General features: G+C 35.0%; 1 protein-coding gene across 4 annotated transcripts in view; it reads right to left on the bottom strand.

Moving 5' to 3' along the window:
• The window catches only part of Ccser1 (coiled-coil serine rich protein 1), a 706,759-nt gene that overhangs the window by 319,430 nt on the left and 365,647 nt on the right, over positions 1-21,682 (bottom strand). For 3 of the 4 annotated variants that reach the window (XM_070022282.1, XM_070022283.1, XM_070022284.1), the window contains exon 9: positions 12,473-12,550. In XM_070022282.1, the coding sequence (XP_069878383.1) occupies positions 12,473-12,550 (78 nt within the window). Of the gene's footprint in view, positions 1-12,472; positions 12,551-21,682 lie in introns of those variants that run through there. The other variant, XM_070022286.1, reaches the window with a different exon arrangement.

Below are 21,682 nucleotides of genomic sequence, written 5' to 3'. Positions count from 1 at the left end.
TCCACTTAAGATAGGCAAAAAATAAGGAGGAGGGAAAATGTTCAAAAGTATAGAAAATAATATACACATTCACATCAACCAATTTTTGCATACGTTCTTAATTTACATAAATCCCTTTTAGTGTCAATGTTTTACCAGGCACAGCAGTAATATTACTAATATACCCATAAAGAAGAATAGTTAATCCTTTCAGATTCAATAATGTTTATAATGATCTCATTAATTAAAAACAGGTTTCTAAGCAGCATTATTTGAACATACTGCATTTCTTATAATAAAAAAGTAGAAAAAAATGATGGCTCCAGTTCTACATTAGTCCTTTTTTAGATTCAGAAAATGTACAACTCCATCCATATTCCTGTTGTATTTTTTAACAGAAAAAAAGCTGTATCTTTTTTTTTTTCAAGAAATAACTGTATTTGACTAGACCTTACATTGATTCATTAAAGCCAGGCCTACAAACTCATTTATTAAAATTATGATAAATTTGAGGTAATTCTGACATATATAGATAGAAGTTTGCCTCTTCAAGTACTATGAATTTCAAATGACACCCTTTTGTTGTAAATTTTCTCTCTATTAACTCAGCTTCACAAAGTTAAAATTCACATTAGCATATTAACAATGTGGCATGACTAAAGAGTATAATTTCCTGGAAGTGTTATTTTATATAGATGAAGGTAAGGATACATGCGGCTCACTTTTAGAAAACTTTCTAATATAATATTCTGAAGATCTGTATCACTTGCTGGTTTGGTATAAAGACACATACTTTTGCTCTCTATGGCTACAATTATTTAAAAGTTATAAAATAATTTTATATCTTTATTTTGAAAAATATCAAGCTATATATTTGAATGCCTCTAAAATTTCAGTGTTTCTACTAGTGGAGAGTAAACTAGTAATATTCAAGCCCATAGCACAAAAAGTGTCTTGAAAAGTTTTTGATGGATCAAAAGCACTAACAAGGTTAGGACCGGGCAGCATTACCCGCTTCTTGTGTCTAAACCAAAATTGAGTTATCAGAGAGAATAGCAGATTAAACAAGAAAACTGAAGGAAAAAAATGAACCAATTTTAGCAATTAAATTTGATAGCCTAGTGAAACAAAGGCCCAACCAGCACAAAACAGTGTGTAAGAGACAAAACACAGTCACATTTTCTATGACAAAATTGTTACCATTACTGATTAAAAAGTTATATAGTTATAGTCATAAGTAGAGATGAGGCTCAATTCCTAGAACATTAGCTTTGAGCAACAAGTCAAGCCGGATCATGAGGCCCGGAGTTCAAGTCCCAGTGCTGACCTACAAAAGTAGAATGTATTTATAGTCTTATAATTTCTGCCTGCTGAAAAATAATGCTCCTAGGAGTTAAATTTAAAAGAAATCATTTAAAAATCAATTTATGCTAAGTATTATGAAGCTGGGCTATATAAATCTGGTTTATATAGCTATAGCTATATAAATCTGGTTTAATAACATCACAATTTAAATAAAATTTTAAATTTTATAGTAGTGCAAGATATAATTTCCATTAATTCTCATTCTTTGCACCCAATTAATAGACTCATGTCTCATGCCAGCATCTACAATAAGAACAATATATCAAATTAAACTGGTTTTTTTTTTGTATCTATGTCACGTAGCTGTGTATGTGTCACTCGACTTGTGTATATGCAGGCTATGTTTCTTTGTTCAAAGACAAATTTGCCTTTGCAGGTGTTTTCCATTCTAGACAAGATCAAAGGAAACAATACTTTTAAATAAACTAATTAATATTTACGTGAAACAAGTATGCGAAGTATAAACACTTAATTTCATACATGCTATTATAATTAGCACATAATTGCAGAATGTACTATAATTAAGTTATAATTACATTATATACTATAACTAGACATTGAGAGATAACACTAAGTTTATACATTGTGTTTTCTTCCAAAGGCATATTAGCCTATTTAACAAAATGGGGGAAAAATACAGTACCAATGCTGAATATACATTCATATGTTAATGTACTATGCCTTGCAGAAGGAACAGAAATGGGGGAAAGATGGACGGGGTGCCTCTGATTAAGATGTAGTATACACATAAATACATGGACATGCTAACTGTAACACCCTCATACAATCATTTGAAGATTTAAAAGTTCTAGAGCTACTATGAATTTTTATGGAAAATCCATAATTGTATATACATGTGTGAGATAGGATGTAATACAAGTATACAGTGTGGAATGTTTAAGTTTAGCTAATTAAATATTAGCCTGTCTACCATATCATGATTTATCCTTATTTTGTGGGGGGACACTTTAAATTTTTGTGTTGCTAATTTAAAATGAACACAACAAGGTGCCTCATTAGCACAGTAGGTAGTGGTAGTGTGTCAGTCTCACAAAATTTACATTACTCAGTCAGATGCTGGTGGCTCACTCCTGTAATCTGAACTACTCAGAAGGCTGAGATCTGAGGACCATGGTTCAAAGCCGGCCCAGGCAAAAAAGTCTGTGAAACTTTCATTTCTAATTAAACACCAGGAAAGTAGAAGTGGCACTGTGGCTCAAACTGGTAGAACACTACCCTTGAGCAAAAAAGCCCAGAGACAGAAATTCAAGCGCCATGACTAAGAAAAAAAATTACTTTACTCTGGATTATAGTTACCTTCTGTGTGACATAGATTTCAAATATATTTTTCCTGTATTTCTCACTAAAACTTAGTATACTGTGACCTGCAAGTCTCCATTGTCCTCACCATGTGGTCTTTTATTGTCTGATCTTAATGACTATTTTAATAATTAGAAGAGCTTTCCTAGTTAACATCTGGCTTTGCTAATTTTCCCAAAAGGATTTTAACCACAAATTACTTTTAAGAAAGGTTATCAGTTATTAGATACTAATTCTAATTCTAATTACTAATACTAATTCTGTGGTCATTACTGAATTAAACAATTGAGAGTACTCTAGAGAAAATTGGCTCCTAGATAAATAGTCAAGATTTTAGAATAAGGTATTCAATTCAATATTTAAAGGTATTATTTAAGCTCTAACATTGAAACATTTTAAAACCACAGGTTGTTTATGCTAGTTTGCATTTCTGTACTTTGTTCTAGCAGAAACAAAGTACTAATTTTGATGTAATTGTTAGATATAAAAAGTAACAGAGGAATAATACAACATATCAATCTCTACAAATACCTATATGATTTTTTCTAAATAAAGTCAAATAATGCATAAAATGTTATAAATTTCAGAGCTTTACAATATTAGAGGTTTGTAGCTAATTTATTATTTCCATTTACTAATTATTTCTGTACTGTAAGTGTCACATCTTCTGATATGTGACGTGAGTTGGCACACAGTGAAGTTTGGGTGTAGTCAGATTTCCATATCTGTGGGTCCTGCATATTCAGCATCAACCAACAACAATAATTGGGGGAAATAGTCTCTGATAAAAATATGCAGACATTTCTTATTATTTCCTAAACAAAATGACAACTATTCATATAGTATTTGAATTTTATTAGATATTATAAGGAATAAACTGCACAGGAAGTTAGATGCAAACAGAAAACTTGATAACCGACTTGAGCATCTTAGAGTTTTGATATCCATAGGGTCCTAAACTCAATCCCCCATGGATACCAAATTATGTGTATAAATCAACTTCACCTTCTCTGGTAAAAGGGTATACAGAGAACAAAGAAATTTGAATGCAAACAAGAAAATAAGTAATTAAAGGTTAGTGTAAGCTATCTTCTGGAATTCAATTTGCTCAGCTTTCTGCTCATTGTCTGTGCCATATGAACATGACACAGGAGGCCTAGGTCCAGCTGTAAGAAACACATTATAAAGATCTACTTTCAAAAGTGAGCTAAGTCCTAATAATTCACACCTATAATTCTAGCTACTTAGGAGGCTAACACCTGAGGATGTCGGTTCAAAACTGTCAGAGAAAGCAAGCCCGTGAGATTCTTATTTTCAATTAACAACCAAAAAGCCAGAAGTGGTGCAATGGTTCAGTGGTGGAGTGTCAGCCTTAAGAAAAACAAACACCTCCCCCCACAAAAAAAAAAGAAAACAAAGAAGAGTTTTGAGGTCCTGAGTTCAAATTATATTACTGGCACAACAAATAAAAAGGAAAAGGAAAAGGAAGGAGGGAAGAAGGGAAGGAGGAAAGGAAGGAAGGAAGGAAGGAAGGAAGGAAGGAAGGAAGGAAGGAAGGAAGGAAGGAAGGAAGGAAGGAAGGAAGGAAGGAAGGAGGGAGGGAGGGAGGAAAGAAGGGAGGGAGGGAGGAAGGAAGGCAGGAAGGCAGGAAGGCAGGAAGGCAGGAAGGAAGGAAGGAAGGAAGGAAGGAAGGAAGGAAGGAAGGAAGGAAGGAAGGAAGGAAGGAAGGAAGGAGGGAGGGAGGGAAGGGAGGGAGGGAGGAGGGAGGGAAGAAGGGAGGGAGGGAGGAAGGAAGGAAGGAAGGCAGGAAGGCAGGAAGGAAGGAAGGAGGGAAGAAGGGAGGGAGGGAGGGAGGGAGGGAGGGAAGGAAGGAAGGAAGGAAGGAAGGAAGGAAGGAAGGAAGGAAGGAAGGAAGGAAGGAAGGAAGGAAGGAGGGAAGAAGGGAGGGAGGGAGGGAGGGAAGGAAGGAAAATTGAACATGATATTTATTTCACTTCCTTCAAGTCTTATATTTGGCATATTTTTATGTATTTTATAATTTTGTTACTAGCTGTGCTTATCATCTACTGCCAGTAAATCTTGACCAGCTTCAAAGCTTGCTCCATATTCAGTTAAAGCCATATCTCAACTACCCAGCAAAAGGGCAAGATCCTAGAAGAGAGCTAGCAATATTGGATGATTTAATGCACAGATAGACGTTCAATCAATGTCCTTAGGATACCACGTATAGAAGCATTTGTGACAGATGACTGCCTTTCCTTTTAAGGTTTCTAATCAATAGGCTCCTCTAAAAGTTATCTTTAATGTAATATAAAAATTATGACCCAAATGAAAATTCAAAATATCTACTTCTGCTTATAAACCTGATTTTTATTTTAAAAATATCAACAGATATCAAATATCTGTGATGAGTTCATATCAACACATGAAACATACGGAAGAAAGTGAGTTTTTCAAGTAAATGACAAGGTATACTCACAACACTATCAGAAGTGCTGCCTTTACAAAAGCTGTCAGGCAAAAAAGGTCAAAAGCTATGTACATGTGACCATACAAGATGATGTTAAGCAAAATGCACCCCAGGACAGGGACACAAGTGTTTGTTTGTTGGTTTTTCTTTCTTGCTATAGTTTTTAACATATTTATAAAGTACTATGTGATTCTTTTGTTTCTTTTGTATGTTCCTCCCCCATGGTATAACCCGTTTTCACTGTATCTGATTCCAGTGCCCTGCATCTTGTATATATTTTTACGATTTGGGGAGGGGAAGGGATATAACAAAATGCTAAAATTATGATACAGGTTGACCCATTATAACAGTAAGATGTACAAGAACTGTATTGTAAATGAACTTTACAATTTCCAAGGGGGGAGGAGAGGGAGGAGTTAGGAAAGTTGGGAGGGAAGGGATGGGAGGGGAAAAACAAAGGAGGAGGTAACAATGCTTGATAGGAAATGTACTCATTACCATACTCATGTAAATGTAACCCCTCTGTATAGTATTTTTACAATAAAAAATATATATGGAAAAGAAAATCAGAAAAGGAAAAAAAGAAAGCTGTCAGGAATGAACGATTTCTAGACAGATTGATTTTGTGCACTGCAGGTTATTAGCAGCTGGATGAGAAAGTCTAATTGATAGTTATTCAGTTCTTAGAATTGGGCTTATGCCATAGGCTGACATATTAACATAACACAAAAATCTCTCTTGTTCTATCTAATAGCTAATAAAACAATTACAGTAAAGACTAATCATTCTTATTTCCAACCTGAATAAGACATGATGAACTATTCTCATATTTTGAAGAAGTCTGCACATAACTATGCCAAACTTTAATAAAGTAGTAGAGACTTAAAAATACATAGAAATTACACTGAGAAGCTGGTCCATCTGTGTTTTCACAATGCACATTCTATTATGAAGTTCCTAACATCAAGGTAGAAAATTGCATTTATAAAGCAAATATGGCCATTTGGAAAGTAGGTTGAAACATTTAAAGAGCATACAGTAGGACAGCAATCATTGCCAAACTGATTCATACAGTATTATAAACTAAGACAAAATGTCACATGTATTACAGCAATTTAGCCTAAAATTGGTGGATTCTACCTGTAAGCTTAGCTACCCTGAGGACTATAACTCGAGGACAGTCTTTGTCATGTCAGAAAGTCTGTCAAAATCATCACTAATTAACAATCAGCAGGCCGGAAGTGGACTTGTGGCTCAAGTAGCAGAGTTCCTACTTTGGGTTAAAAAGACAAAAAAAGCTAAAGGTCAGAGTTCAGGCAGTGATTTCAAGCCCCAGCACAGTTACATATAAAACAAAAACAGACAAAAACATAGAGCAATTTTCAATAATCAAAGGAAAACCACTAATGAGATTACAAGTAATATTTATTAACAAATTAAACTTAATGAAGTATACAACTTCAAAATTCCTAAAGAAAATGTGAGCAAAACCCTTCTAAGTCCAATACTATGTTATTAAATATAAATATAAAACCCATGCTAATGAAAATTAGGATGCTTTTAAAATTTTAATACATTTGTCTCTAAGAGAAATTTAAAGCTTGTATATATGGCCTGAGTCAAGTTCATGCAATAATTGAAAGTAAAATTCACATTTAAAAGTTGCTCCCAGGGTAGGGAAGGTGTGGCTCAGTGGTAGAGTGCTTGCCTTGCATGCATGAGGCCCTGGATTCAATTCCTCATTACAGAAAAAGCCAGAAGTGGCACTGTGGCTTAAGTGGTATAGCGCTAGCCTTGAGTTGAAGAACTGAGGAACAGCACCCAGGCCTACAGTTCAGGCCCCACTACCGACAAAAAAAAAAAAAAGTCTCTCACATTTGTTGTTTTTTTTTTTTTAAGTTCTTCTATACAACATAATAAAAAATAAGTTTAAAGACTGTCTTTGAGATTTGATTGAAAGACAATACCTTAATTTTCTAACTGCCAGTGCACAAAAATTTCACTGGAATAGTTTGGCTATTTGCTTTCAAATACTTTAATCAAATTATAATTTGCAGTAATTCAAGCTCTTTCATATATGTGATATAGCTGATGGGAACAGACATTTTTCTCTTCTTAATGTAATTTTACAATGGGCAATATTGTTTCTTGACTATATCTATTCATCTTCTGTCTTAATAACATAGGTGATACCTAAAAATTATTCTTTGATCCCTCATTGCAAGAACCATTGTGATTATAAACCTGCACTGAGAGTCTCTTATTTTTTTTAACTCTTAAAATGTGCATTAAAAGCCAAAGTACATCAAACACTCATATTGACTTCAAGACTCTTAATAAATTGATTCAGGGTAGAGTAGCATATTTTACAAACCTTCAAACTTATTTATGGTAGTATATTTTTATAGATTTCAATATGTTAGTGTTTTCCATAGATTCTAATTTCTTTTGAATAAAGAATGTGTAGCAATATCTTCATAAAGTGTACATCAGTGGTGACTTACAATCTCATATATTTGAACATTCACATGTCTGAAACTTGATCTTGAATGATCTGTAAAGAACAATTTATTCCTAATATTGACAGCTTTATGAAGAACACAAATGAATATAAGAATTATTCACAAGGTACATGATTTCTGCAAGATACTTTTCTTTCTGATAAACATTATTTGTAAATCACAAACATCCATTGCATATGTGTAAACACCATTTATAAAAATTCAAATTACAACCTGTATTTTCCGAAGAGACCTAAACAATAATAAATTATCCTAATTCATAGGAGTGTTAAATTATTTATTATATAAAGTGAAAATAATAGCCAATGTTTCCAAGTTCTATGAAAAAATACATTATAGATGAATCACATTCTTTCAAATAGATATAGCTTAGCACCCTTAAACAACATCCTTAACATATTTTCCTTCTGCATTTTCCTACAGAATAGCCAAGCATTTGAAACTATCATAATGGCCATTTTCCTTTGTAAGTTTCCAATGTGTAGTCAGTAATTATTATTTACTGATGATGGTTATAGCTTAGAATATACCTAAGAACCATGGAATCTTCATGACAGATTATTTTTCAGCATAAATGACCAAAATCATAATAAAGACTTGCATAATGAGATTATTCAAAGACCCTTTACTAAGAAGGTGTTACTCCTTCACCTTAATTCAGTCCTAGAGACTGTACTAGTCTTCAGTGTCACATGTGTACACAAACTAGAAATAAAGAAGATTTTTATGAGGAAGATTATAATGATGGCTTCATTTAAAAGTTGTTGGTTTTTATTTCAATATTGACAAAATGCAATAGCATTAGTGTAAGAAATTAAAACACTGAGAAGTACATACAGGCAATTATAATGGACGCTATAGGCAACTTTGTTTGAAGACCTAACTATTCATTGTGTGGTTATTTCCCCAGAGGTACCATTCATTCCTCAGTAACCAATCTTACAAGCAGCTGCTGATAGTCTTACATAAATCTGACAATGCTACATAAAAGCCAGGTATTTTATATTTATGTTCAGTCATTCAGCAAGTTAAAATTCAGTCTCCCAAACAGCATTTCCTTAAAAGCAATGAAATGGACTATTTGAGTCCAGATGCATAAATGGTTTTCTTTTCTTTGTATTAAGAATAGATCACTGTTGATGAAAACCCAGACTCTCACAAAGGTCATGTGATTGTAAGCAAATAGTTTTTCCATGCAGGAATTCAGTTAATTTACTTAAAATAGAGAACTCTGAAATACAGTTATTCTAAGTTTATTTCTTACACCAGGGTGGTATGAAGCTACAATATTGGAATATAATCTGGTTGAGATTGGTGTTCATTATTTTTATTGAAAACTTGTCCATCTTGAGAGACTTACAAATACATAGGTTCTTACTTATAGAATATATATCAAACATATTCTAGCCAATATACAAAGGTATGTTTTTAAAAAATAATTAAGGACGTGTATATACAAGATTCAGGACACTGACATCAAATACAGTGGAAGCAGGGGTTATACCGTGGGAGAGGAATATACAAAAACAAAAACAAAAAAATCACATGGTACATTATAAATACGTTAGAAACAATAGCAAGAAAGAAAAAAAAAACAGCTGTGTCCCTATCTTGGGGTTCATATCGCTTAACATCAGGGAAAGGGAAAAAACAAAAAGCTTAAATAAGGATACAGGTGGACCCATTGTAACAATGAAATGTACAAGACACTATGCTGAAAAACGAACTTTACAATTTATGTGTGTGGGGGGGGGTAGTTGTGGAGGTGGGAGGGAAGGGATAGTAGGGGAAAAACAAAGGAGGAGGTAACAATGCTTCATAGAAAATGTACATATTACCTTGCTCATGTAACTGTAAGCCCTTTGTACAGTATTTTTACAATAAAAGTATTAAAACAAAAATATAAAATATAAATAAATCTTTATAAAAATAATAATAATTAAACAGGAAAAACAATTTGAAAAGAGATAAATACTGAATCATTAAATTCTCTGAAAACATTATAAAAATTAATTCCTTTAAAAAACAAATGTTGACATTGTTTAATATATCACACTGGAATTCGGGGATAGATAATATTGATATTTAGGATATTTAGCTATCTGGGATATATATATTAAAACAAATATGATAGAATTTTTTAATGAGACATAGATTTTAGCAATTGTTAAAAATTTTTAATTAGATAAGCCAAGCACAATGGCTCAGTCTCTTGGTAGGTACAGATAGTGGATTGAGGGTTGAAGCCAGTTAGGACATAAAGTTACTGAGATATCTCAGGTATCTCAGTCAATGACTGGACTTGGGGTGGCACACCGGTCATCATAGGGGATGCACAATACAAGGCAAAATGGCACGTGTGTCTGTCATATCAAGCAATGAAGGGGAGTACAAATAGGAAGAAGATCACAGTCCAGGCTGGCCTGAACAAATTCAGAATGAGACCTCAACGTGAAAATGACCAATGCAAAAATGGTCCATGGGTGGCACAAGTGATGTTTCCTGTTTAGAAAATGCAATGCCCCTTTGAAATGAAATCTCTGTACTATCAAAACAATAACAACAACAACAAAGAAGCAGGGCTCTGGTGACTCATGTGTGTAATTCTAGCCTCCTGGGAGCCTGTGATATGAGGATTACAGTTTGAAGCCAGCCCAGGCAGGAAAGTCCTTGAGACTCTTATCACCAATTAACTACCAGAAAAACAAGAGATGCTTCGGCCTAAAGTGGTAGAGCACTAGCCATGAACAGAAGAGCTCAGGGACAGTGCCCAGGTCATGAGTTCAAGCCCCAGGGCTAGGAAAAGTTGAAAGAAAAAGGAAAGAAAGAAAAAAAGGAAGAAAGGAAGGAAGGAAGGAAGGAAGGAAGGAAGGAAGGAAGGAAGGAAGGAAGGAAGGAAGGAAGGAAGGAAAGAAGAAAAAGGAAGGAAGGAAATAAAGAAAGAGAGGGGAAGGAAGAAAGAGAGAGGTGAAAGAAGGAAGAAAGAGAGGGGAAGGAAGGAAGAAAGGAAAGAAGGAATGAATGAATGAAGAAAGGAAGGAAGGAATGAATGAATGAAGAAAGGAAGGAAGGAAGGACAGAAAGAAGAGAGAAAGAATGAGAAAGAAAGAAAGAAAGAGAGAGGAGAGAGAAAGAAAAAGAGAGGGAAAAAAGAGAAAGAAACTATATAAATATTTAAAATTATTTCTGCTAAAATTCAAAACTTATTTCTAATTCTCAAAGAAAGGCAAGTAGTTCTATATTAAATATGTTAATACAGTTTGCAAGGCAACAGAAAAATAGCATCTACTTTTATGTTACTAATCTAATAAGGATTTGGAGGTAAGCATGCCTTATCATTGCACTACAGTTCTTCAGAACCCTTGAAATTATCTGTATTCTTTTCCTCTCCTCAACAAAGTGCTAGCAATGACAATGATAAATGTTTATACAGAAGTAATAATCACTGAGTTAGGTTCAAAATGAAGAAGATCGTACCTTTTCTTCCCAGAGGAAAGTTTAAAGTCATGAGCCAAAGCAAATGTGAATTTCATAGCTGTATTTAAGAAAAGTTGGGCATGGCTGGATAAGCACTGGTGGCTCACACCTCTAAGCCTAGCTACTCAGAAGGCTCAGATCTGAGGATCTTGCTTCAGAGCCAGCAGAAGCCAGAAAGTCAATGACACTCTTGCCTTCCATTAAGCCAACAGATAAGACAGAAATGGAACTAGCACTCAAGTAGCAGAGCACTACCCTTGAGCAAAAAAGCTTAGGTAAACAGTTTAGACTGGGATTTCCAATCTCAGTACACACACACACACACACACACACACACACACACACACACACACACACACACACACACACACACACACACACACACACACACACACACACACACACACACACACACACACACACACACACACACACACACACACACACACACACACACACACACACACACACAATTTTTAACATAACATAAAAGTAAGGGAAGGAGAGGATCGGGTGGGGGGAAGAGGGAGGAGTATGGGAAGGGATGGGAAGGGGAAACAAAGAGGAAGCAACAATGCTTGATAAGAAATGTACTCGTTATCTTGCCCATATAATTGTAACCCCTCTGTATGGCATTCTCACAATCAAAAAATAAATAAACAAAAAGAATCAGTTTGAAACCCTCCCCTACATTCAAAAATAGATAGAAAAATTTAAATAAAAAGAAAGACAGATGAGTATGTCAGTTTTTTAAAAAACCTTCTAGTATTACTAAAAGCAATAATTGTACTAAAACATGTTTACTATCATATTTTGACAGTTCAGTGAGTATTTCACAGGAAGCTAAAATACTAACTTCCAATTAAATTCCTTTCTATTGCCTGCACTCAAGCCTAAGAGCTACAATATTATTGTAAATATTATTGTAAATTCATCTGCAAAGCTGTGTTTCCTCTTGTGTGCCTGTAGGTAAAAATAATGGGTTTGGCCCATGGTGACTGCAAAAATAATCACTTTATCGAATTGTTAGCAAATAAATTAGTATTTCTAAACAACAAACTGTCTTGGTATTCTCCTATGTATCTTCCTCATGTCTGAAAGTTTGCTAGTTCAAACGAATGTATTACAAATGTTGGTTTAAAAAGAAATTAATAAGGCATTGGTATGCTATGTGGTGTGTGCGATTATCTTTTTCAGTTCTAGAAGGTATTTGAGGGTATTTAAGAGAAAAAGATAAATGATGAGCCAATAAAACCTATTTAAGTCAATGCAAGGGCTCAATAGATGCATAAGTAAATAAACAGTTGAGGTCTGAATATGGTGTACCATGGCTACTTACATCACAGCCTAGAAGTTCAGTCTGCGTGGATTTATCCACCCTTGAAGCAAATGCCTTCTGTAGATGCTGGACTTTTTCCTGAAAAAAAGAATCACATTGCTGCTGAGTCATGAACACCTACACTCATAGTCCCAAATTGTTTAGAATTCACTTAGTGTGCAATTCATGAACTTCTTCCTGTGGATGCTCCTCAACTCAGCTCAAAAATTAGATTTTTGCTTTCTAGATCTTAACTGTCCCAATTTACACAACTTTTCTTCTAACATAGTCAAATATTAAAGATTGCTTTACTGAAAGATGTCATTAGATGAATATGCAATGCTTGTTGTTTTATCATTAGTAAATGAAGTGCATTTTCAATAAATGATGCAGTCAGGGAATTACAGGTATTTGGATGTAACATTTTAAAATTCCTCTACTACTTGGGGCTGGGAAAGTGGCTCAGTGGTAGAGCGCTTGCCTCACATACATGAGGCCCTGGGTTCGATTCCTCAGCACCACGTAAGCAAAAAGAAAAAAAATAAAATAAAATTCCTCTACTCTCCCAGGAGCTAATTTTCAAAATATTATTTGACAATCGTAACAAACAAACAAACAAAAAACAGCAAGGCACTGGTGGCTCACACCTACTTTCCTCCCTAGTTAGGAGACTAAGATCTGAAGATTGTATTTCAAAACTAGCCTGAGCAGGAAACTCCTTGAAACTCTTATCTCCAAGTAACCAGCAGAAACTGGAAGTGGAGTTATGGCTCAAAATTGGTGGAGCTCTAGCCTTGAGCAAAAGAGCACGAAGACAGCTTCCAGGCCCAGAGTTCAAACCCCAGGACTGGAAAAGAAAAAAAAAGTATTGTACTTGAATTACAATGTACTTTCATTTAAAAATACTTACTGAGACTTCTATTAAGGGTAAGGAAGGGAATCAGAAGGAAGAGGGAAGAGAATGAGAAGGAAGGGGAAAGAGAGGAGAGGGGAAGGGAGACCAGACTTTCTATATGTGTGGAACAGAGAAACCTTGTCAGAAAAATTGGTGGTGGTGGTAGTGGTCGTGGTGGTGGTGGTGGTGATGGTGCTATGTGTGTGTGTTATGGTAACTTGCTTACATAACATAAAATTAAAGAATAATAAAAAGAATCTCTTTACAACCTAACCCCAGGTTCAACAATACCAAAATTGAAATAAGAAACACCACCACTAGCCATATGTTTCAATAGTTTCACTCTTTAGTACTGATTGTCAGAAGACCCAGCTCCAGCTGTCTCATGCCATACCTCTGTGTATATATTAAGGATACACTAAGCAATGCACCACATCTCCCTCTTTTGACTACACCTAGAGATCTGAAATGCTGGCATCTGCTGCTAGCTCACAGTATGTCAGTTAAGTCCTGAGAGTCATTCAAGAAATGGCCTGGGTAGCTGAAGACATAAGCTTGAATATTCATTGAGTTGATGGCCTCAGATGCTGAAGGACAGAACTTTGGTAGACAAAAGCTAGTTTGGACTTGAGCCAAAGCTGGCTCTTTCTATACTGCTCAGCGACCGCACAGAATGTCCACACAAAATCCGTAATCCTTTTCCAAGTCATGAGCAGAGTATAATTGCTTAGTGAGTCTCCACTTGTGATTTGGGCCTGAGACTCACAAATGTCAGCAGCTGGCTTGTTTACTAGAAACTTCCAGTGTGGTGCTACCACACCTCGAGAAAAACATTGAGTTAATTTTTTTTAATGGCAGAAATGAACAGAAATGAGAGACTTATTTTATGGGTATATGTTTAAAAATGAGTCAGAACAGTAAAGGCAAACAGAAAGAAGAAATGTCAGTAATCAATAAAGCAAACATGAAGGAAACGACTTGTTTTTGTTGGACCTTGGGATACTTGAACTAGGAAATTTCCCAACAGCTTTTCTCCACCGCTTTTAGAATCATGTACATGTGATTTTTTAAAATAAGAAATGTGGCTGAATTCAAAACCCAGAATGTTTTATATTATTCTAGATCACCTAGATAAATTGTATGAGCTGAAAATGAACCTAGATTTAAGAATTTAGATCCTTTTATTGAAGAAGTAAATATCATTACAGATTGAAATTACTATGAATAATCATACCCAGATGGTAACATATGACAATCTACAGGAAAAGCATATGGAGTTTTGATCTGTGTTTTTTCTTATTAAATAAGAATTTTATCAGGACCAACACTTCTAATATCATTATACTAGTTGCTAGGTTTGTTCAGATGACACATTGCACTAATTATAGATACAGGAAAGTTTTACTAATAATGTATTAAGCAAATATTTATTTATTTATTTAGTGATTTGGGCAGGCTAAGATTTCTTATAGCACAGAGATTTTACCCATAAGGTACAGCTAATTAAAAGGGGCCTAATAATGGGGGAAATGAAGGCAAGAACCTTTAGATGTTAGGAAGATTTTTAGAAATTATGAACATCGTGTAGATTGTTGGGGCTTTGTCCTTCCATCTTGAAAACATAAACTAGTTACAGCTGTGAAATATATTTCACAGACACATCTTCACATTATCTTCACTGTCATGTCTTAATTCACTCCAGTGGGTGAGCAGGGGCTGAGAATGACGGATGTGTACCGGTATTGGTTGTATATAATGGAGCATCAGCTTATTCTAGTAGCATCTTTACTGGGTTGCAGAGAGATCCTTCGAAATGTATGCCTACTTAGAACTTGGGAATATGATCTTCTTTTCAATCAGGATCTTTTCAGTTATAATCAGGATGGTCCAGACAGAAGCTTATGTGCTCTTGACCTGGGGGTGGAGAGGAGGACTATCATTTCCCCTTGGCAACAAGAACACTATTGGGGCACTTGGATTCAAAGAGCAATGACTGAAGTTCCTATGACTGCATTGTAACCCAAATCTTCAAACTTGCAGTTGATTGTGTATTTTATACTTTGTGGCTCCCTCAAACATATTGGACCAATTTGAAATAACAGAGTACGGATATTGTTATTAGGAAGGTCAAGCAGAGTTCTATCAGTGTTGCCCAATACAAAAGGCATAAATCCTCAATTCAACCTTGCAAGTTATTCCTCTTAAAAAAAATATGGGCTGAGTACCAGTGTTTCTTGACTGCCATTTTAGTTAATCCAGAGATTGAACTCTGAAGATCACCATCCAGAGCCAAATGGCAGGAAAGTCCATGAGACTCTTAGCTCCAATTAACCACCCAAAAGCCAGAAGCAGAGCTGTGGCTCAAGTGGTAGAGTGTTAGCCTTGAACAAAAAAAGCTCAGGGACAGTGGTGCCAGCTTTGCCCTTCAATTGTGCTATAAATTCAGCCCCAGGAGTGGAAAAGCAAAGAAATCAAAACCCCTATATCATCAAGACTTGACTGCAATGAAAGTTTGAAACTATGTCAGAGATTCTTCCAGCTTTTGATTGATTGATTACTTGAACATTTATTGAGAAAGACTGGGATATAACTGCTTGTTCAATTAATCACTGTGGTTTCAAAGCAAGATTCGTGTTTTGAAGAAGATTCATTGTAGGGGCTGTGACCAGTTTATTTTATGATATTGATTTAATTTCAGTGTATATGTGTATATGTGTGCATGCAAGTGTGTGTGTGTGTGTGTGTGTGTGTGTGTGTGTGTGTGTTAAAAATCTTCTTATAATAAAGTGTGAAGTACCACAGAATTCTTCAAGGCAGTCATTCATTTCCTGTAATATGCTGATGACTACATTCTCTGCAAGCATAAGGCAGACAAGAAGATGAAGAAACACTTGCAGAGTCAGCACAACATTACAGGTTGGCAATCAGCTAGCAAACAATGGATGGCATGAATCAAACTTCACCAGACAACTTGAAGACACTGATCAAACTTCAATGACAAACTTGAGAAACCCTGAATGCCATGAAATGCATTACCCTTCAATTTTCCTTCAGCACATTCATAAGCAAAAAAACAAAAAACAGAAGGACAAAATAAAATACAACCCATAAATGTGTATCTGAAGACCAAAATCTAACATAGCCATAAACCTGAATATTAGAGGTAACTAGAGGAATGACTTGGTAGCTCTGGATGCCTGTGTACTGATCTATTAAACAGAGATGGTAGGCTAAGACACTGAAATATGGACTTGCTCGATTCTGACATATTTCATGAGTATCCAAAAATGTTTGAATTCATTTATTAGTTATAGTACATTTAACTATAGAAATTAGATTTACAATCAGAAATAGGATGAAGATAGATTATATTGTGATACTGTATTATTCTGAACCCAGAAGCTTCTCTATTCTGCCAGGATTACATCCCAATAAATCTGTTATAAGCTGTAAATATTCAGAGTAAAAAACACATGTAATACAACTAACTACCAAACAGCACAGCTTTAGCCCCACAGCACCTGCAGATTGTGGCTAGCTCCCTGGAGATCACATGATTGAACATGATTGGCAGCTCATCCACACTAGTGTGTCCTATTAGCTCAGGAATATCAGGATTCCAATTGTTTTCTATTTGGTGACTATTACTCTTGTACCACTGAAAACTCAAATATGTCCATAAATGAAACTAATCTTAGGTAAAGGTTTATCTGCATTTTGCTTTTCCAAATTCAATTTCTAGGATAGTTTTGTCTCACTTGATTTCCAGAGCCCAATTCTTGACTGTAACACAAATCCACCTTGCAGTTTGCAGAAGAGGCTCTGTACAAAACAGCACAGGTGGTCCCAACACTTATGTTCATAAAGAGGACTTAACTCTCTACTGCTCATGATGAGAGAGCCAGCACACAAAACACTGGAAGGAGGAGTTAACATCACTGTGCCATTAATTACAGCTGTCTTGTTCTTGGCTTCATGAGTCAGCTCAGTGATCCATTCATAAATTCCCAGCTCAACGTAAGGAGAGCAATTCACTTTGCATTTCTGTTTATAAATATGTTTTGCCCAAGAGACCTACTCCAGGAAAAAGAAAATATTCCAAAGAAATTAGGAATTTGCAAAGGTGCTAAATAACAATCTTGTAAGGTGCTAAATACCAATCTTCAAGCCTAGGGATGTTTCATGTTAGAAAGGCATTTTAATTTGCATATTTAAGCACACTTTTTAGGAAATAAGAACAAAAACTAAAATTTTGAATATAAATTATATATATATGTGATCATAATCTGTGTATCTCTATGATTCTATGTTGGCGATTATTTTTAATTACTTTCATTCAGAGAAGGAAGTGTTATTTTATACTGTTTCCTATTCTCATTGTTTAATACTTCAAGATCAAATAATTTTAGTGGCCACTACATTTAAAACCAGACAGTATGTTGAAAATGTAAAGTTGTTTATTTGCTTCTCAAATTTTATTATTTTGTTTATGATTGTGCCAATACATTTGAATTCTAGATCCTTCTTATTCTTGCTCAGCTTTTTGTTTATAGACAAAGCTCTACCACTTGAGCAACACATCTGCTTCTTCTTTTCTGATTAATTAAAGATAACAGTCTCTACATTTGTCTATCCCAACCTGGCCTCGAACTATGATTCTCAGATCTTTGCCTCCTGAGTAGCCTGGGTTATAGGTGTGAGTCAGATGTGTCTATCTAAAGTTATATTTATTATACACAAAATACCTCCACACAATCACCTAAAGATACTCAAAGTGTAGAAGTATAATTTCCTTCTCTACCACTGTAGTTTCACTTTGAGATTTATACCCTTTCCTGTTTCAACTTTTATTTATTTGGGGGATTAGAACAACTGTAGATATAATTTCCTGTCTGGTGACTTGTCATACTTACATACAAGTTTTAAAAAAAATAGCATCCTTTATCTCTTTCTGGTTTATCTAAGCTTAAACAGAACTGACTCTGTATAAATTTAGTGATGTCAAAGGCTTACGAACCAAAGTTGACTCCTCATAACAAGAATACATTACCAAGCTCAGCCAGCCCAAATCATGAAACATAACATAACACATACTATTCCAGTTCATTTTATCACCAAAAGCTTTCCAACGTTGAATAGTTTATCCCATAAGTCAAACTGCCTACCAGACATGCGCATTATTTGAAGATTCCCTGAGCCTAAATCTCAGCATATTCTAAACACAACGTGTCATCATTTATTATTTTTCAGTTCCCCTTTGCCCCTGACAGACATAAAAGTATTTTCCAGTAAAAACTCCATGAGTGATGCTGGGTACTTAGTTTTCCATAATCCTCTATTCCAAGTCCAAAGTAACCCTAGATATGTCTTTCCCTCTGTACTAACCACCAGAAGTTGCTCAGGTCCTCAGCCAACTGAACGAGTGTTCTCCAAAATCACTGCAATAACCTTCCTAGAGTACTCTGTCCTCTAGTTTCATTTCACTGAATATATGATTTGTATTGCAGCAAAACACATCTTTCCAAAATAAAATGAGATCATGCTTGACTGATTCCTTACAAATTTGAGATTAGAGGAATGATATATCACTTTCTAGGATAGTATAAGACATAGACACTCAAAAATAGTACTTTTGCTGGGCACTGGTAGCTCATGCCTGTAATCCTAGCTAGGATTACAGGAGGCTGAGATCTGAAGATCACAGTTCAAAGCCATCCTGGGCAGGAAAGTCCATAAAACTCATCTCCAGTTAATCACAGAAAACTGGAAATGGAGCTGTGGCTCAAAAACGTTGTAGAGCTCTAGCCTTGAGCAAGAGAGTTCAAGGAGAGTGACTAAGCCCTAAATTCCAGCACCATGACTGACAAATGAATGAATGAGTAAATAAATAAGTAAATAAAGCAATTCTTTCTGTTCAAGTGCTCTAGAATGTTCCTTTCTACGTTATTATATTTTAATCATACCTAAACAATGTTTACCTAATTTTTCACATAGCCTAGAATTGTTTGTGTGTGTGTATGATTTAAAAATGTAAAGACTTTACTTTCTTCTTGCCCTGATGAAAGAGAAATTAGGATAATGCCACCAATGACAGTACAGATTGTCATTTTATTCTTTCTAAACGAGCTGAATGAAGCAAACCTTAGGACATACATTATTAGAAAAATCGAATTGAAGTCTAGTCTAACATTACCAATTCCTCATAAAACAATTTGTAAACAGAGTTTGATCACAAATTTATCCTCCTGAGCCAATCAACAAATATATTCCTGGAGGAAATACCTGCCTACCTTTTATGTTATTAGCAAATTTATTCCAAGAAAACTTTTCTAACACCCCTAACTCTTCCCACTATTTGTGCCAACAGCTACTAAGTTCATTGTTATGTACAGCAAAAGAATGAATACAACCAGCATATTTTAAAGAGTAACAATTGTAGAAAAGATATGCATAGGTGATTAAATTTAATTTCAGTGTTGTCACTGTTTCAGTTCTATTAAATATCCCTGAAGTTACTGTAATTTTGCTTCCCTTTTAGGTCCACCTAGAGGGATGTGTATATATTTTAAGACGTATGTACACATAGTTGAGTTTCCAAGTCTATGATCATGAATCTAAATCTATTAGTCTGTTGATTTTATTCTAAGCTCAAAACCATCAGAGAATGTTCATCCAAACACACAGGAATTGAAAAGAACTGTCTGGGCCCATGGAGTCCAAGTATTACCAAGTAGTACTCAGCAGGCAATAGGTTGAGTTCATTCCAGCACTTGGAAAACATTCCATCAGTGATGGATAGAACCATTCTCAGTACTTCCTGGCGTGAGAAATAGTGCCATCACTGTCTGACAAGGATGGAAGAAGAGAAAGAAAAGTCTTAAGTATAATAGAGGGAGAGGGAAGAAATGCTAATAAGAAAAAAATGAAAACTAGAATCAGAATGAGAAGCTAGGAAAGGATAAAGGGGTGGGCTAACGAGAGCTGAGCCTATAAAATAGTAGAGCTAATGTTTCTTACAACAAGTGAGATGTTGATCCACATGTACAATTAGAAGTCCCAATTGACAAACCCCTGGTATTCTTTCCATCTCGTCTGTACTTTAAATATGATTAAGGTCATTTAATTTATGGAAATGTTCATTCTATAACCTAATTGGTAGTGCCAGTCTTCACCATAAAAATCTATCAATAAAATTACGCTGTTTTCTGCAAAAAAGGTCCAACATCATTCTTATCCATTCAGGATATATCTCTTCTCTCTTGTGAATTCTAATAGTAAGAGATAGGAATATCAAACAAACAAAAAAAGGTTATGGAAGAGAGGAAAATTAATGAAAGGAACTGACTCTGAGCAAGTATCAATTATCTTTTGGCATTGGCTTCACTCGAAAATCTGATATAAGGCTAAAGGGCCAGTTAATATCTTGTTTTTCCTTTCCTTCTCCTCACTGTATTTTTTTTTTATCAATACAAGGTTTCCTATTTGCTAGGTAAAAACTCCACCAAGTCTTTCCATTTCCTAACAAATGGGTGGTGTCATTCTTTCTGATGGAAGCACAGAATTCCATTGTGTGTATGTATGTATATATATATATATATATATATATATATATATATATATATATATATCACAAATACAAAAAAAATCATATCAAGTGAAGTAAGCCAGACCCAAAGAAATATAGGTCCAATGGTTTCCCTTATTTGCAATCATTATATCTAGGATAATCTTATCAGATGAGCAGAAAAGCTCAAAAGCTATGTATAAGATCATATAAGATGATGCTGTGTGAAATGAACTTAAGATATGGACACAAGAGGTTTTTCCTTGTTGTTGTTTTTAATGTACAATGTGATTTTTCTTTGTTTCTTTTTTGTATGTTCTTACCCCTATGGCATGTCCTCTGTTGTCACTGTATTTGATTTTGATACTTTGCATCTTGTATATACATTTATCTAATTTGAGGAGGGGAAGGGAAATAACAAAATGCTGAAACAAGGACACAGTATGACCCATTGCAACAATGATACCACAAGAATATCATAACTTTAGGTGTGGGAGGAAGGAAGGGATAATGGGAGAAAAACAAAGGAGGGGATAACAATGCCGAACAAGAAATGTACTCACTGCCTTCTGATGCAATTGTAATGTCTCTGTGCAGCATCCTTACAAAAAAAAATTTAAAAAACTCTACCACTGAGCCACATCTCCGACCCTCATGTTTCTGTTTTTTTAATGTAAAAATGTGCATTGTATAAAACAATGAGTCCTTTCTTTTCATTTCTGTGTGGCTTTAAAGACACAAGGAAGGGATGTGACTCAGTTGCAGTACAAGT

The sequence above is a fragment of the Dipodomys merriami genome, unplaced genomic scaffold (assembly GCF_024711535.1).
Source record: "Dipodomys merriami isolate MVZ:Mamm:240054 unplaced genomic scaffold, mDipMer1.0.p SCAF_15, whole genome shotgun sequence".
NCBI classification, from domain to species: Eukaryota; Metazoa; Chordata; class Mammalia; order Rodentia; family Heteromyidae; genus Dipodomys; species Dipodomys merriami.
Note: the sequence above shows the minus strand (reverse complement) of the source record. Positions and strands in the feature narration are given on the sequence as shown.